General features: G+C 39.9%; 2 protein-coding genes across 3 annotated transcripts in view; one reads left to right on the forward strand and one right to left on the reverse strand.

Moving 5' to 3' along the window:
• Positions 1 to 401: 401 nt before the first annotated feature.
• On the reverse strand, positions 402 to 6,305 carry LOC137123458 (transmembrane protein 42). Its single transcript, XM_067497190.1, has 3 exons — positions 5,987 to 6,305; positions 4,721 to 4,867; positions 402 to 4,440 (listed from the first exon to the last, which is right to left on the reverse strand). The coding sequence occupies exons 1-3, from the start codon at positions 6,161 to 6,163 to the stop codon at positions 4,294 to 4,296; spliced, it is 471 nt and encodes a 156-aa protein (XP_067353291.1). The 5' UTR covers positions 6,164 to 6,305; the 3' UTR covers positions 402 to 4,293.
• Positions 6,306 to 15,197: 8,892 nt separating this feature from the next.
• The window catches only part of LOC137123464 (oxysterol-binding protein-related protein 10), a 59,695-nt gene continuing 56,124 nt past the window's right edge, over positions 15,198 to 18,768 (forward strand). The window contains exon 1 of one of the 2 annotated variants that reach the window (XM_067497211.1): positions 15,198 to 15,782. In XM_067497211.1, coding sequence (XP_067353312.1) covers positions 15,514 to 15,782 — 269 coding nt within the window. In that variant the 5' untranslated portion in view covers positions 15,198 to 15,513. The remainder of the gene's footprint in view (positions 15,783 to 18,768) is intronic. The other variant, XM_067497201.1, reaches the window with a different exon arrangement.

The following is an 18,768-nucleotide window of genomic DNA, read 5'->3' on the forward strand; positions in this document are numbered from 1 at the left end:
AGTGGATCAATTTGAGAACTTACAAGTAAATCTGTTCAATCCAATACAGCAGCTCTGCCATACTACTTTTCTACTTTTACAATGTTTTAATTTTCCAGTGTCAGAAAGGTGATGACTCTACTCTTGAGGTCAAAGTGGGTGGTGGAGTCGTACTCGAGTGCATTATAAGAAGATGGGGTTCTAAGGTTTTTCCCCCCCTTATTTAAAATGGATGATCATCTTTGTACTTTTATTTTGACAATCTTTGTGACAATTTTTTTTTTTATACAGGTATGAAAGAAAAAAGAAGTGGAGAGCAATGCCTTGAAACTGACTTGTTTTGTGTTTCTTAATTAAAAGAAGGGAACTGATCTAATAGAGGGTAAAGCTCACTGTTAAGGTGAACATTAAATTCAGCCCCACTAGCTCAATACTCTTTATTAGACATTAATGCTTGAATAGATTAAAAGGACATTAAGCTCAAAAAAAGCTAATTGTGGGAAACAGACCTTCTCATTTAATGTCATTTATCTGGATGTAGAAAAGCTCCATGATCCATAGATCCATGTTGTTCACAGACAACAATACACCGAACAGCCAACAACATCTGAGTGATAGAAAACCAGAATCTTGTTTGTCAGACAAGAGGTTTATTTAATAATTTAACAGTGTTTCTTGTCTCGGTGGAGATGACTCATCCTTTCAAGCGTTTCCTATCAACAGGATTTATTTACACTTTTACAAACGTCTGTTTCACATCATTTGTAAGACACGTTATGAATAAGTCATATCTGGGCAAACATCAATTCATTCAAATCATTGTGAACATAATGTGAAATTTGTGGGTGCAGCAGCCTCTAGATTAAACAAGACTTCAAAGACAACCAACAAGTTAAAGCAAAATTGGTTTCATTTTGACTACTCTGCTCCTTTCGTTTAATATTTCAACTCCAAACGTGAACAAAGAAAGATTGTCCCTTTAGTTAACTAAAATCTTTATCGATACAAATTTTACTTTTGGTTTCTTTTTTTTTTAATTAGTCGATAACATGAACTTTCTCGAGATCATATTTCAGAGCTCTTCCAATCTCTGCACAACCTAATGTGCAGTTTTTGTGCACCCACCATGCTGCGCTCACGAACCTATAAATGCCATTACTGCGAAAGCTCTGATTGTTATATTACAGGGAGAGTGGCTTCATATGTGGATGGTTTACTCTCGCGTCATGCTGCTAATTAGAGAAAAAACAGGCACCACAATTACTTCTGACTGAAAAGCAAACCTACATATATAAAAGGTGCATTAGAGAAATTCTTTGACATTTTATGAAAATATGCTTATTCACTTTCTTGCTGAGAGTCAGAAGATTGATGCCCCCACAACCGTGAACACAGGCCCCTCCAGGATTTCTATTTGATTGTTGCAGCATAAAATGCCTGATTTCGTGTCAGCATTTCTAAAGACATTCTTATACACGTTGAAGTATTTTTTCGCTGTATAAATTGCAAGGTAATGCAGAACTCACAGGAGATTGGTTGAATTAAATGTTGGAATCACAACACTGAAAATTCCTGGAGGGACTGAACAGCTGAATAACACAATTTCCCTTTCTCTCATATGAACCCATCATACACAAAGAAATCTGAAGGTAAAATGAATCCACTTAACAACACTAAAGCTCCCAATATATTAGTCTTGACCCCAGGAAGTCACTGTTCTAGCCTGTAAAATATGAAAGTGTTGATTTCACACAAACAAACGAGCTATCTAAAGGTTTATCTTATAAAGCGTTCATCATTTGTTCCGTTAGCTCCTGAGTTGTCCTTTTTTGATTCAATTGTCAAAAGTGCTGATAATGTATATTATATAATATATAATATAATAAGTATGCAATAGAGGTGCTTAGCTCTGTTAGCTCTAGCTTCATATATTGACTGTACAGCTTGGAAAGTGCTGTCAATCTTTTCATCTGACCCTTCATGCTAAAGTTAATATGCATATTTGTCCAAAATGTCTAATCAGTTCTTTGAATTAATGCGGCACATGAAGAATCCCAAAACATGGAGGCACAACTAACTGAAACCACTTCTCACAAAAAAAAAGTTCTGCGCGTTGAGCTTAACCCTGCTATGAAACTTCACTCAGCTAAACTTTAATATAAGAGCTGTCACATTGTCACTGCAATCACATTGATAGGGATACATGTACATTAGAATCACATGATACCAAACATGCACAGCAGCAATTGGAAGGACAGTGGATATATTTGTGCCCTGCTGCCGTGGGACATTACAGACAGGTGTTATAGCTACCATTACGCATTTATAGTATGATATGTATCCAAACAACGGCAAAGTGGGATCTTAAAGCAGAGCTCGAAACACAGCCTTTGATGTTGCGTTCAGGCAAATCCCTGTATGCTACAGGATACTTATTCTCTAAGCTCAGGTATTAACATTTAAAACTCCCTTGCTGTTAAACATGTCACAGTGTTATGAGATTTAAAGGAAGTATAATATTGCACTCTCACTCTCAACTCCGGGGATGTAAAAGAAAGCTTTTAATAAAGCCGTGTGTCCGTGAAGCCCTAACAGATGACAGGAAAACACGAGAATGCAAGAGCAGGGCGAATTAAGCTCAATGCAGGCAACTAAATAACACTGTGTGATGTCTCTGATGCAAGAGACACTTTGACCACTTAAGTCAGACACCTAATTAAATGAAGCACCTCACGGGAAGGTCACCCTGATGTGAAATGGTGGTCCAGGATACTTTGGTGTGAGATAATTCGAGTTCAGGCCTTAGTAGGAAGGAACATGCACACATCTGTCACGAAATGGAAGACCAGCTGCCTCTCAATCTAAACATGTGGCATGCTCGTACGGTATCTTGGGGTTAAGCTTTACGCTTTACGAAAGGCAAAGACAGGGTAAGAGACAGAACCAGGCGCAGAGAAAGATCTTACAAGTGATGAACCTGTGAGCAGCGCTACATTAGTGGGATTATTACTTGTGAAAGTACACCTCGTTAGTGCTTCGATATTAACATCGCCTCGAGCATGCAATAAAATGCATTGTCAGTGTGGGATGTTTACAGCGAGTGTCACAGTAATTTAAGGAAATGTGAAAATTTCGAACGATTTGACCATAAAGCGCAGGCTAATTATGGTAACATCATGCACAGTTAACCAGTACTCGAGAACAACACCCAAAAGATTAAGATCAGTCAGTCCAGATCAGTTAATGTGCACACATAATCTCAGCATATATTCACATTGTGTGTTGTCAGGCTCTTGCGTTAAAGAAATAATTCAACATTTTGGGAAATAAGCTTATTATACGAGTTGACTGATGCCACTCTGATATCTACAGCCTGCACAAAATGTGAAGCCTAAACCAGGAATAACACAAAGACAGAAACTGGATACAGGCTCCTGACTGAGCAGCAAAGAGAATCAACATCATTTCCCCAAATTTCTAAATATTCACGTTCTTCAAATCGGTTCTCTTAGCTCATGGGCTAACGCGCTGTTACCGTGTTTCCAAAAGTAACACAAAGCCAGCATCATTTTTGCTTCACTGTGGATAAAAATGGTTTTAGATCTTCAAGGAAGCTGGACGCAGGCATCCACAAGCTTGTCTCCACTAGCCAGACTGTAACAGTGCCATGGTCAGGCTGGATGAAGGCCAACATCTCCTCTGATTTTAGAACAGAACTACTGTACACAAAGCTGCGTCACACCTGGGCCAGCACATAAGGATAAATAGTGTCTGATTCGAAATGGAGCATTTTCTTGTGATTTAGTCAAAACAGGAAACACCAAAAGAACATTAGGCCTTATTCACCAATATCTTAAGTTTTTTCTTAAATTTGTTCTAAGAAAACTCTATGTAGGTTTCGTTACAATTTTTAAACTTCACAAATTGCACCTATGTTGTTTGTATGATAAATCCTGTTGTTGTCATAAGTTTAAAGTGTGCTCTGGTTGTTCAAAGACCTTTAGCATAGTTAAACATCCCAATAGTGTTCATTAAAGGCCAGGAGACTGCCGGGCCGTGTGCAGAATCTATTTACAAATAGCGTAAGTTGGTTTTAAGAAGAAAACGGCTCTTAGGAACTGTTGGTGAATGAGGTCTAATGAACAACAGAGCCCGAAATTCTGCAGAAAAAGGAACACAATAAGTGAGAGAACAAAAGAGAATAAATTCCACTAAATACTCTTTTGAACATGTTACTGTTTGTTGCCTGGATGTAGAAACAGAGAAGATGCCAGCTGCAGCCACGCTGACCTGAACTAGTGGAGACCAGGCCTATTAATTATCCTTCCTGGTCACTGTGTTCTGTTGTCCATCCTGTGGAGAAACCCTCTGCAGTACCAACAGCCCCGAGAAGGTCAGGGAGATCCCAACCCACCACAACGTTATCTGGGTTTCACCGAAGATCAGCTGCCCCAGGAAGGCCTGCGGGAGGAAAAAGATCAGGTTTTTCGCCTCACTACGGTTTGGTTTAAATAACCAGACAATAAATATTCTTTGATTGAGTTTAATAATGAAAGAGTTAAATGTCCCTGTAAGAAGCTTAAATCACAGTGACAGGGTATTTATGAATATAGTCCAGCGTACTTTCTAAAATAAATGAACCCGTAGGGGTGTAAGGATGTAAGGTCATACAGAGATTAAACTACACTATTAGGATAATATCAACACTACAAACACACACACACAAGAGGCTTCTACTTACGGAAGATATGAAGTTGGAGGCTGTGGTGGTCACAGTGGTGCGGGTGGAGGAAGAGGAGTACCTGAGTGCTTTAGCAAGGAAGGTCCACATCACAGCATTGCAGGTGAAAAGCAGCCCACCACACAGCAGCCTCAGAGGGATGTGGAGCTGGAAAACAAACACAGGAAACCATTTACTAAATGCACAGTTTCAGGGTAAATGGAAAAGTTAATAACAAAGAAACTGCGAAACGAGAGAAAAAAAGAGGCCAGTGAACATAATGAACTTTGTGAAGTTCTATTTTACAGCAGAGCTGTATTAAAGTGCACTCAGCTGTACAGGTGGACGCAGCACAAAGGTTAAAGATTATTTTGTCTGTTCTCTCTGTATTTAAAAATTCCAGACCAAATGTCATATGTGTGACAAGCAGCTTATCGAATACAAGACATCTCAATATACCAAAATGTAGTTTTTCACAAATATCAGACAGTTTATTATACAGCAAATAATAAACCCAAAATGAGATTATTATTATTCATAGTGAAAATAGACTGACTGTAGCCTTGCAGTATTCCTAAGATTGGACCTTTTCTAAGACTTCCCATGTCCTAATTACCTGACACAGAAAAGACTAAAATAATTCAGGTATTAAACCACACTTTGTCACAGACTCCTTTAGGGCCAGAAGATCCAGGAGTCCTTGTAGCTCATACAAAAATTCAGAGCAGGTTTCTCACAAATTTTAATTTACCAAACTATGTACATAATATGGAGTGAAGCTGGCAGTGTGATAACCTGATGTCACACATTCAAACATTGTGGTGGCTTATATTTGCGTCCACCTGCAGCTCTGTGTTTGTTGTTTTAATTAAGCTCTAGATTCAAGGTCACATTTCGACGTTTGCACTGTTTTAGGCTTCAGACAGCTGCGTGCAGATGTTTCTGACATCAGTGTGAAGGTCATACATGACCCCCCCGAGGATCCTCTTTGAAAAACTGCCTTTCTCCGCGCCATCAACTTATAAAATACCGTGATAACACACACACACAAACACACACACACACAACACACGCTGCAGTGTCATTGAGCAGCACGCGGACACGGCACGAGAGCGCAGCTGCTGCATGGGCTCTCCCGTGTGATGCTGCTGAAGGTGCTGATGCTGAGGGATTCAGGGAGCAGAGGCGGGCGGGGATAACCCATCCAACTAGCCGGCACACACGCTGCGTTATTCACAGCCATCCTCACTGTGTTGACTCATCGTTTGAAATGCGGCCGTTCCTCACCCGGTCACAGGCGGTAGTTTCGTCCGCTTGTCGAAATTTCCGTTGCTCTCCCCACGTCCGGAGTCCGGTTTCACAGACTCCCTTCAGGTAGTCGGCTCCGAGGGACAGTTTGGCCGAAGACGACGCCACGGCCCCAAGAAAACCCGCCAGCAGTGCATAGAAAACCCCTGGGAACATGTTGATGAAGACAGCCGAGGCACATAATGTCCTAATCCAGCTTTACATTCCTGCTGCTGCTGCTGCTGCTGCTCGAGCTGCCTGCATGGTCGACTGTGTCACTAAGCTCGTTTTCCTGCACTTCCTACCGATGTCCGTCCGGTGGCAGTGACACAACACGTGCTCAACTGTGCAGGGGTTGGACAACAGAAAACGGGAAATGGAAATTCTGGGAAATGTAGTTCCATAAAAAAAAAAAAAATATATATATATATATATATATATATATATATATATATATATATATATATATATAAAACCTAACAACCCCGCTAAAAAGAAACAAACAAATACAAATAATTAATGAATTATTAGTATTTTTTATTTTTTATTTTTTGTCCTTTCGGCTTATCCCATGAGAATTATTATATTAAATGTTGACACTTTACTATTATTTTTTTTATTATGCGATTATGAGTTTGATTTTCAACCCAAGACTGCAACTTTAATCTACAGAGATTTTGCTAACAATAGGTTGGCCACTACATACCTCTTGTTTGAGTAAAGTACTAGGAAGTACTCTATGTAAATTATGTGAATATTTTCTCAATCACTGTCTAAATGAAATTAAGTCAAATTTTTATATAATACAATATTTTAATTTGTAACTAATTTAGTAAATCAAATTTAAACACTTAAGTAAAGTCAATGTAAAAATCACTTTTTTTGTAATTAATTCTAAATTCTAATTATTATAAATTAATATCTACCTAGTATTTATTTTTTTTGTCAGGTATATAAGTAACATATTTTATACCCCACACTCAAGAAATAGTATTATGGTTTTGCTAGTCAAATTCTCCATGATGTAAATGTTGGGGAGTAAAATATACAATATTAGTTAAAGTCAAAAGCTAAGAAACTATACTAAATGAAATGCTACTTGTAATAAGCAATAAGGTGTCTCCAGCCATACTGGAGCATAATAAACAACTTTATAATATTAAGAAGTCTTATATTTTGAATAAAAGAGAATGACAGTAAGCAGAGTCACACTTGAATCCCCCTATTCTTCTGTGCAATTACTACTAGGTGGAGTAGAGGACAATCAATACTAATGTAATGTCTTGAAAGTGGGTGGACAACAATATATGACTCAACTTGATCCAAACTGCTTGGATGTCGTGGACAGGCCAGTGTTTTCTTCAGCATACCAATGAGCCACATTATGAAGTCTCATTACATCAACATTCCTAAACTGGGTCAATGGATGGGAGGGGTTGTGTGTGTGTGTGTGTGTGTGTGTGTGTGTGTAGTAGATGATTACACATGTACACCCACACATGATTCCCTTTCCTCTTCACCAAATGCAGAGAGAGAGATGAGCCTGTCAGAAATGAGGAACCAGAACAAGAATTAATTATTTTCCTAATTAGGAAGACAGAGTGAAGTCATTGTCATGGACATACAGGCCTGGCCTGTAAGAAGATGATTGTAAAGACCATGAATCATCAGAGACAGATATCCATCTCCATCCCTTCATCAAATTGGCAGTTGCACACTTGTTGATATAGATGATTTCAGCATTGACATTGATTTTATTTGTCTATTTAATGTTTATTTTGGAGGGACACGATTTTAGTATGGGCCAGTGCTACATCCATTGGCATAAATGCATAATTACAATACATTCTAGTGACAAACACTACCACAACAAAGACTTTGCTGCATCTTTAGTAAATGTGAGTTCTGCTTTTGCTAAATTATCAACAGGTGGATATTTAGTCAGAAAAATAGAGAAGAAAACTGTGAATAATGGATTCTGGGTAGAAATATAACCTACAAAAGCACAATAGCAGACTTGGCGAAGTTTAAACAAGGCGTTAATACTTCTGGCTTACTCTAAAAAGTATAGACACACTGTACCAGAGATCACAATCAAGCTAAATGTAACCTACCTTTATTTCCTGGCCAGCAGATGTCTCCATTGTACTTCAGAGAAATAGATTCATTGCAGCTCTGTAGGGATGTAAATGATTAGTTTGCAACCTGATACATTTATTTCTTTGCACAAGGTGACAATAAGTTTGAATTACAACCTGTTTTTTTGCTTATTTTTTGATGACTTTCTACCATTATTCTAATTACCTTCCTTCTTGACATCTGTGTCAAATAAAATTGTAATTATTCCAAAAAGGAGTCGCTATATGGCATCATTGCAGCTTTAAATGCATATGTCAGGTTATAAAGTTAGTGCTTTTAGGAAATTAATGTAGAAACAAATGTAGAACCAGAGTGTGTGTGTGTCTCTGTTTTCTGTCATGAAACGTGTGTGTCTTTTGCTGTTATCTGTGGAAAAGGATATTAGTGTAGAAAGCAATGGCAGTGCAGAGGAGAAGGGAGGTGTTGTCTCTGTCACAGTGTCCTCTGCTGTGATCTCGCTGAAACGAGCTGCAGGCATAAGCCTGACTCTGGTCTGTCACACAGGCTATTCACTTAGCAAGAAGAGTATGAATTCAAGTGGCCCCATTAGCTGTTCAGAGTTTCCAGCCAGAAGCACCTCTGACAAACACAAATGTCATGTAAGAAGAGCTAGAAGTGCTAATTGGGTTCGTTCTTCTCCCGCTTGATGATATTCAACGATAATTGAGTCCACAGAGAGCTTTGGTTTCTTTTACTGAGTGCACATCAACTGTCTATGCTTCTGCTTTTGATTTGTTATAATAAACGCATCCTCCAGGTGCATAGGATTCATTAGTGTGATAACATCAACTATGACCTTTAACTCAGTTGTCTAGATCTTGACAAATGAATAGGAAGATACATTACAAAAATGGGTCCTACAAGTGACTCATTATCTTGTGGTTGTGCATCTTTTACTTACGCTTAGCATTTGCATGTATTTACACAGTCACTCATAAGTAGCAACAATCCTTTATTTACCAAATAATTGAGCTAATTTCACTTTTTGTGGCATGAAGAAGATGGGATTGTGTGCTAGAGGGTCTGGCAGTTACCAAATTCAAGCTTTGACATTTTTTTAAGCTCCGCCTCCGGACAAATACACAATGGAAAGAGTTTATTGGTGATAAAAAGCATAACGTAACCAAACATCTGAGCGGAATGAACGGCGATGCCTTCACTTACTGATCCACATACGGAAGACGTTGAGCGATGATGTGTTCACTCACTGGTCCCATTTATTGTGTGTGGAGATAGGCCAGGAAGTTGCTATTGGTAGATGTGGGTATAAACATGTACTCAGTGTCTGTGGGCAGTTGGATTTACAACCCAGAGGATGCACAGATGCCAAGTACTACATTTACTGATCTTAATTACCAGCCTACTTTCTTTTAGAGGTTTTCCTGCCTTCAGCGCCATGGCTGACTGCAGTTTCTGACACACAAAGCTCAAGCTGTAGTGTGAATGTTGAAATATGAATAGTATGGCCTCCATTTTCATCTCCAGCCATCACAGAGCCTTGTTATTTAAGTACCTCGATGAATATGCATGACTTCATTTTTCAGTCCCGCGTGGAAAAAGGCTGCAAGACGTATTGTAAAATATTCACTTACACCCATGAACTATAAAATCCCTCACTCCTGCTCTCAGCTTCACCCTCCCTTTTCTGTGTCTCACACATAACTACACACTTTGCTGACCTTGTCAGCGTACAGGGTCAACAGCTACTCTATAGTCTTTGGAGATTACTTTTCTTTCTGATTAATGCAGGCGGATGTGCAAACATGCACACAATTTTGGAAAGTCAAGCATTACCACACGTCATTTATGCTGAAGTGACTCGGAAATGAGATAAACCCAAATCAAATTACCTAACATCACAATTTTAACATTACAGTACAGGTGATTCAAAGGCCAACAGAAGAAGTTAAGCTTAATTCAAAAGTCAAATAAGCTTCTTTCCCAAGACGGACATTTATAGAGTCATGTTGGCGGGCAGCACAGTTTGCAATGAGCAGATAAAATGTTCCCAAAACAAACAAACTCATGATAATCTCAGTTCCTCTGATTGCCAGGAACAATTACAGCAGGTGAGATGCTAATCTGATCCAGATGTTGTTTTTAAACACAAACGAACTAACCAAGGTCGATCTGTGTCTACCTGTGTTATTTCTGGGTTTTGGACTCTCTGGGTGAGAGGATGTACAGTAGATTATTCACTATGTATGTGTACACAAAGTGATCGGCAGTGTGCAGATATCTGTCAGAGACAAGGACAGACAAGCTGCTACAACTCCTGATAAGACTGCTGATGAAAAGCACCCATTCTTGTTAAAGTTCGGACTCTACAATTCACCCTTTGGCTGCTCAGCAGTTTTCCTGTAACCTTTCAGAATCTGCCCTGAGCAGTGACTGCTCTCAGATGCAGTGCAGTGCCCTGCAAAACCTGTTTACATTTTGTCACGTTACAACCACAAATGTAAACGTATTTGATTGGGACTTTATGTGATAGACCAACACAAAGTGGCACATAATTGTGAAGTGAAAGGAAAATGATGAATGGTTTTCAAAATTTCTTACAAACAAATGTCAGAAAAGTGTTGTGAGGGGTATGAAACCTTTTTCCAGGCACTGTATCTACAAAAAAAGTCCCCATCCTGTAGCTCACTGCTTTGAAATGCCAGGACCCATTTAAAGCTATGATATATTGCATTGTGAAAATGGAGACATTCGAACTAATAGATGGGAATGTGTGCTAAGCGAGGACCTCTTTGTCTTTGAAGCTGAGTCGCGCTGAGTTTTTGTTGTTTTTTTTTTCGCCTCGCTGTCGTTCAGCAATTAATTTGCATCAAAATGCCACAAGTTCTCGACAACACTTTGATCAAGTGAAACTTTGCTTTTACTGAGTTAGTACACTTTGTGGCCAAAAGTATGTAGACATGTGATACAGCACATTCATATTTGAGGGTTGAACATCTCCTTTTATAACAACCAGTGTTTTAAACACCACTGATGATCCTGGCTGCAGGAATTCAGTGAAGGTGACCACCGCTGCTAGGCCTTAACATTGGTGGGTGTTTTATTAAAGGTGCTAGATGGAGCATTACTTAGCGTAAACACTGGAAACAAATGTGAGCAACTACCCTGGCTCCAAAAAATTGTAAGATGTAAATATGCCTTACACTACCGCTGCCGCCTCATAGCTAGAAGGTCAGCAGTTCGAATTCACGTGCTCGATGCGGCCTTTCTGTGTGGAGTTGGAGACGTTCTACCCAGTTTCCTCTAGGTTCTCTGATCTCCTCCGACAGTCCAGAGACATGAATGTAAGGTTTACGGGTGACTCTAAATTGCCCGGAGGTGTGAATGTGAGTGGGAATGGTTGTCTGTCTGTGTATGTCTCTCTGTGTTGGCCCTGAGACAGACTGGCGACCTGTCCAGGGTGTACATGTACAATGACAGCTGAGATAGGCTCCAGCTCCCTGCGGCCCTGAACAGGATAAGCAGATAAGATAATGAATGAACTACTTCTACAGCTCACCAATGAACATATTATGTCTCCCTTTTGTTTTTCTTTCAAATCTTAACAATAAAACAATTTAAGATCTCCCTGTTCTGGCTGTAGCTTCACACAGAGACATGAGGGTGGAGTAGACATTTAACTTTCAGCAAGAAAACAAACTCCCCAATATCACACTGTGATAAACCTCTGTCTGTCTTAACAGTATACACAAGCTCTGCACATGGATCAGGAATGTTCCAAACACACGGTGAGCATGTTTAGAATGATGAAACACAAATCACATTTGTGCCACATCATACCCTGCATCACTGTACATAGCAAAGTAGCATATCACTGTAAATCGGTGCAGCATAAGTTCTTCTCGGTTTCGTGTCTACAAACAAAATATGCACTTTAGGACCTAGACTTGGGTCTTGCTGGTGACACTGGTGATGCTGGAGATGCTTGTGAAAGGCAAAGGATGAACGTTTGCTTAAGTTTATCATCAGGCAAACAGAATCATTATTAAAACCCACTTACGTTATTTTTAACTTCTTAATTTTTTAAAATACAGGTATTAACAATATGAATGCTTATTCATATAATTAGAATTATAAAATAATACAACCACAGATGATTTTAGTGTTATATACAATTGTACATATGAATGTGTTTCCAAACATAAGGGTGACATTTTTTGTCATGGGTTATTGGTAATTGCTGTTAGAATGCTGATAGACAGAAATACTGTTTGTTAACCTCTTGAAGGTGTAAACTTTAGCTAAAGAAGCCTTGCAGATGAGAAGTGAAAATGACTTCAACAACTCTGCACTTTTGGAAATAATATGACCTGGATGATTGATGAGTTCCTAAAGTAGTTTTACAAAATTTGCACTTAAAGCTCCCATGACCCATTTTATAATCTAAAACAACACGCTAGCATCACGTTACAAGCAAGGCTGACCCTGCTAGTCACTAAAAAGTTGACATTTTGGAGTAATGAGATTTTTAAAGTATCTCTGTCTAAGCTGTAATGGCTCTGGTACCAAGAGCAGATGGGAGGATGACGAGGGCCAAGCTCGGGCTGTAACGGCCGTAATAAATCTGACCAGGCTGACACCAGACTGTAATATAGGAGATCGGTGTGATGTCGATTTGTATCCAGGACAAAAGACACTGAATCACAGCTCTGGGGAATTCACTCCTCTGTGTTTTACAGATCCAAGGGGAAGAAATGTCCATTCTTTTTTTGTTGTGTCAGTGTTTTAGAGAGACCAGTGATGACATGTGATGAAATGGAGGATGATTAGGTGGCAGAGCAGAAGAGGAAGAAATATATGTGTTATTGATGTTAAAGGTTAAGATAATGCAAAGTTTGCAGAAGAAAATTTAGATTCTAATGATCTTCTGCTTTCATTCATATTGTTTCCGGCCTACTTATCACATTATTGAAATCTTTGTGATTTTAGTTACAATGACCTTTTACTGTATTTTTAAGTCCTGTTTTGTGAGCACTGAAGAATCAACAGCTCCCACTGACATTACAAAGGCAGGTACCACCATGATTGTAAATTGGTTTTGTCCATACTCACAGTTTTCCAACTTTCCATCGTTGTAATCCACACACGTCTGAGCAACTGGTTCGAAGTTTAATCCATACTTTACAGTTGGTTGGAAAGCCATTAAAACAGATACAATCATTTAAACTATTTATATGTGGGTACACATGAGTACACAGAGAAACTGAGCAGGGTGCGTACTATGTCATGTACATGATAAATATTTTTTTCTAACATTTATATAAATGTTAAAGGGTCAAACTGCCATGACCTCTCCTAATGAAATGCAGCTGACCCAAGCTTGACTCTCAGCATAAGCTTTTAACAAATCATTGATTCTCTGTGCCCAAGGATGTTTTTTTTTTTTTTTACTCTCTTGTATTGATCTTTTGCTTTTGTGGCTTCCTCAGCTAAAAAGCAGCAGGAGTCTGTCCGTGCTCTACTAAGTGTCCTGCGCAGATTCATCTAAACATGGCTTCGATTGGTCAGTCTCATCCTTTTCTTAATAGCCTGCAGTGCTCCTCAGTCTGGTTTTTACTTACCTGTGCTTCCTATCCCGGTTGTCAAGTTTGATTATATTCTATTTACCAGTGTATATGTATCACAGGGACAATCTACCTACTTATGAAGGTGATAATGTTTGGTTTGTGTTTTTAACTGTGTGGATATTTTGGAGGCTGTAGTTTGTGTTGCTTTGTCGTGTTTTACTAATTTGAAAGCAAACTTTGATTTACCAGACGATCCATGTTTGACCTAATATCATGACTTCTGGCTGGTTAACTGGTAAGAGTGGTGGGATGACTTCTCGATGGGATGTTTTTCACACTTAAATATGGTGCAACAAAGCAAATATATACATTTGTTTTTTTTTACATGAAATTCTGGCCAATTTATTAAAATTTAGCCCATTGATTTATTATGGGAATGACCAACTTATCTTTGTGCATCGTCCATATCTGAATGTTGTCAGTAAACCAAACTATATGTTTCTAATTAACATTGTCACTGGTGTATTCTTGTAACTATACATTTTCCACCAAGGTAATTGTACTAGTAATGTCAGCCACTACTTCTTGTAGTTTTGTGGTACATTTTGTGGTTATTTAAAGTAGAACTCCACCTGAAGACTTATTTATTTTTACTTTGGCTTATCCCATAAATTGGGGTCACCACAACAGATCAGGTGGTCCACACGTTGATTTGACACAGGTTTTTACGCTGCATGCCTTTCCTGACAAAACCCCCTACCCCCTTTATTTTGATTTCTGAGTCATGCCACGTGGGAGTCCTTGCATTTGCAGGAAGACTTACAAACATACAAACCACACAGTAAGAAAGAAGATCATTTGTACACAGTGAAAACAACACTACACAGTATTATACTGCACTCATGTATGTGACACAATAGATGAAAATATATACAATTCGTGAATTTATGTTAAGTATGGAATGAAGTAACTCTTTCTTCTGTTACCTTTGGGTTTGAACAAGGATGTTGTGGATCAGGTAACGCTTTTGACAGGGCTCAGCTTGCTTTCGGTGAGACTATCTAAGGTCAGTCTGACACTTTCGCTGACTTTGTCATTTTTTTAAATAGACAATGATCCGCTGTGGCGACCCTGAACTCACGGGACGAGCCGAAAGGACAAATACATAAATCGATAAAATAGAATGTAGGAAGCGTTCTGTGGTAAACTGCCTCATTGAAATGTTTCATTTGTAAACGGCCAACTCAGTACACGTCTGTTTTTATGAAAAGGTGTCCTGAAATGAGAAAATAGAAAAACTAAGTGGCTCTGTTTGCTCAAAGTTGGATGCACACATTTCGTTTTGCTTCGCTTTTCCCCCTAAAATGTCATAAATACTTCTGAATGTTCATCACTCTCATACATGAGTCATGTGAGGGTGTAAGGAAGGGGGGGGGGGTTTCCTGCTAGCAGACGTGCGTTTTTCGGGTTACTCTTTTTTTCTGCTGTGATGTGAAACCCGGGTATTGCATTGTAATATCCGGGGGCAGGTTCAGAGTGGAGTGGGAGTGTCTGCGCCCTGCTCTCCCTTCCTACCAGGAAAACGCTGGAGGAAACCCACAGTGCCACACACAGCCGAGCACTGCAGAGGAGGGAGCGGGACGCAAACGCCACTGAGGAACATGTCAGCTGTGTCACGCACCGACGGACGCTTAAATCGGCGGCGCAGCGCAGCCAGTGCAGAGCTGCCTCTGCTTTAGTTCTGCAGACTCACATCGGCCGGTTTAACACATGCTCTGCTGAAACCTTCGCTGCTGCTGCTGCTGTTGGACCATACCCCGTCCCCCCCCACCTCCTCCTCCTCTTCGCCGTCCCGTCGACAGGATGGACAAGACGCTCTGCAGTCCGCATCCCGGGACCAACAAAACCAACTCTGCCTCTACGGACCGTGGGAACTCGTCGACGAGGAAAACCGGCGGGAGGACGGGGTCGCACAGCCCCGGCTCCGGCTCCGTGGGCGGCCCGGCCGGAGCAGGAGGCGGCCGGGGAGCGGCGCTGGGAAACAGCATGAATTCGCAGCAGCATGCGCGTAAGAGGCAGCTGGAAGGAGTGCTGAGCAAATACACAAACCTGATCCAAGGCTGGCAGAACAGGTAGGGACATGAACGGAGTTGGATGGAAAGAGCACGGGTGGGCGTTACAACCGACCCACATTCGGTTTAGAGGCTTCATGTTGATATTTGCCCCGTCCACGTTGCACTTTTACCACCACGTCAGTGAGGAGGGAGGAGGAGGAGGAGGAGGAGGGGGGTTACAAACATACTAACATTTTATATATATATATATATATATATATATATATATATCTAACACCACTGTCCTACATTAAACCTCAAAGTGTTCAATGTTGGTTGACACCGTCCAAGTCTTTAAGTAGTTTTTGAGCCTGTGTAGTTTTTAAGAGCTGAGAAAACAGCTGTTTGAATCAAAGTGCTAAAATTAACTGGTTGTGGCGTCTTAAATTGTTCTCGAAATTTATGAACTAATTTTATTAGTCCTTAAAACACTACCTGAAATTTGTCCATGTCAATTTCTATTTTGGTTGGTGACATTTTAAACCGGTTGGCAAAGACAATAACAGACTAAATAGTTCATAAACAAAATAAAGCACTTCTGTTAAAGTTATCCTTCACTGGTTCCCCTTTCTATGATTATGGAGATTAATTGATTAAAGGGGGACTTCATAGATTCTCTGCTTGCTTCCTGTGGGTCAAAGTGAATGGGGTTTAAACTTCTCTCGTCTTCCCTGTAGCAATATCAGTAATTCTAGCTGGAAAACACGGGAGAAGCATAGATGAGTCATCTAGTATTACGAAGGTTGTAGTGTTGGTTGAGCTGCTTCTCTTGAACTCCTCCAGATGACATCACCTTAGGCCACCTTTTGAAGTCAGGTCACACTGCCCTTTAATTATTTTTGATTTAAACCACAGGGATTCAAAATCTATACAGAAGGAGCAATACAGGAGTGACTATTGCTCCATGGACCAGAATGGAACAGAGCCCAGGGTGATATTTTGTAATTGGTTGTGATCAACAGGACAAGACAGGAGTTTCTTTTGTTTCTTCCAGCCTTTTATGTCAATGAGTTTAGGCTAAATAAAACTTCTGAGTATTGCAGCACAAACATCAGTCTCTCTAAATCAATTTGAACAAAAGCTGAACACCATCATCCTTCATGATGAAAAATTAAATGCAGGACTGTTTTAGCCTCATAATAAACTGCATGCTGAGTGTAGGTGCTTACTGTTTGTTAAATCCTTTAATGTATTGATTTGAACAGATTATAAGCCTGTTTCCTGTGCTTCTCTGTCATTCTGTTGTTCATGAAGCACTGAATACTCATAACAAAGTAAATATTCAGCCTCAAGTCATGCAGCATTTATGGGTCCATGCCAAGCCCCATCCAATTTACTCCCCTCAGACACCAACAACTTAATACGGAAAGAGATAAGTTTTTAATTTGAAAATACTACTCGAACCTACATTTGTCGTTGCTGTGCGCCACATATGCTCATACAGCTGTCTTATGGTATCTCATTGTTTCTGTAGCACTGCTGCAGAGAAGAAAGAAGCTGAGACTGTAGTATGATCTGGGCTGCAAGCCAGTGTATGTGTGAGGGGTGGGAAAAGGAGGCGGAGGTGGAGAAGAGGAACGTCTGCTCCTTGCTCACCCATTAAACTGACAGGGAGATGATGCACTGAACTGCAACTTGATGTACACTCAGAGGAATTCCTGAGAGTAGGGAGACACAAGTTAATTTCAAACAGGGAAGATTGACAGTTTAGATTGTTTCGGATCAATCTAAACTGTATCCAATGTTCATGTGGGATTTGTTATCAATGGCTTTTGCTCACACAAACACTTGAATACACACATACGTGTGTGTGTGTATCCTAAAAGCGAAGGTCTAGCTTTCAAGGAGAGATTCCTATTGGTTCATTAACCTGAGCTGGTGCCATGGCCTCGACCTTGAGTAAATGCGTGGACACCGATAGTAAGGGCTGCCTAACCCATCCTACAAATGTAGCATTCAAGTATGCACTCAGATTGCATTAAACATCTCTTTTAATCACACAAGCCCCAATTTGACACAATGCTAAACTGGTACCAAAACCGGTGCCTCAAGGACTGTTGTTAGAGCTATTGAAAATGGTAATCACGATTCTTAACTGGGAAACCCTTTTTATATCTCATCAAGCAAAGGCAGCCGTCCGTAATGACAGAGCAGCCTGGTATCATTTGAATGCAGATTTATTAAATTCCATGATCTGCTTTTCAGTCGTGTCCGCTCGTCCAGATGCCGTACAGCTCCCATTCTAAGTAGGTGACCTCTGGTCCAAAACCAGACTAAAATATAATCTGACCCTTCAGAGTTTCTTTGTAACGTGGCCCACAATACATACTGTCATGTAACCTCACCTGTAGTTTCTCAGACACCAAGGAGACATTTAAGCACAGTGCACATATTTTTGACAGGGTTGATGTCAGGAATTTGTGAAGCCCATTCCAAAAACTGCTTTATCTATTCCAAAACCAGCTCTGATGCACGATTTCGCTAATTTTCCTGTTTGAACATCCAAGTGTATTCAAGCTTTCACCATCTAACTGGCACTTTGAGGCTATGTTAAATAATTCTGATATAATTCCCCATCATTATTATTCCTAACAGTAAGTATGTTGTTTGTGTTAAATGGCTCACCCTTACTTCTCTAAACATACCTCTGTGCATTGACTGTTCATGGCAGACCTGTGCAATGATGTTCCTCACCATGCAAGCCAATGTCCTACAGCTGGAATAAATATAATGGGTCTTTTTCCAGACCTTGGGAAGTGGTCATACTTACCATTAAGGGGAAGTTAATAAGCTTTTTTTTTTTTTTTTTTCATTCGTAGGATGCCAAATTGTGAGAGTTAATTGACACGTTAAAATCTAGCCACTGTCCTCACAGTGCAGACGTGAGAACCACATAACCAAATAAGCTGAATTGACGATATCAAGCCACATGCAGAATAATTATAAGCTTTCTGCCTACCGTTCTGGAGGTTTTACAAGTTAAATATGACTTCATCCAACTTTG

This window comes from Channa argus, chromosome 1 (genome assembly GCF_033026475.1).
Source record: "Channa argus isolate prfri chromosome 1, Channa argus male v1.0, whole genome shotgun sequence".
NCBI lineage: Eukaryota > Metazoa > Chordata > Actinopteri > Anabantiformes > Channidae > Channa > Channa argus.

What these genes read in the sequence shown, in the direction of transcription:
- LOC137123458 (XM_067497190.1), bottom strand. Translation starts at nt 6,163, where the DNA reads ATGTTCCCAGGGGTTTTCTATGCACTGCTGGCGGGTTTTCTTGGGGCC. An exon ending in AAACTACCGCCTGTGACCGG is followed by an intron (nt 4,868 to 5,986) that starts GTGAGGAACGGC and finishes TTTGTTTTCCAG; the next exon opens with CTCCACATCCCTCTGAGGCT. An exon ending in CCTCCAACTTCATATCTTCC is followed by an intron (nt 4,441 to 4,720) that starts GTAAGTAGAAGC and finishes TTCCTCCCGCAG; the next exon opens with GCCTTCCTGGGGCAGCTGAT.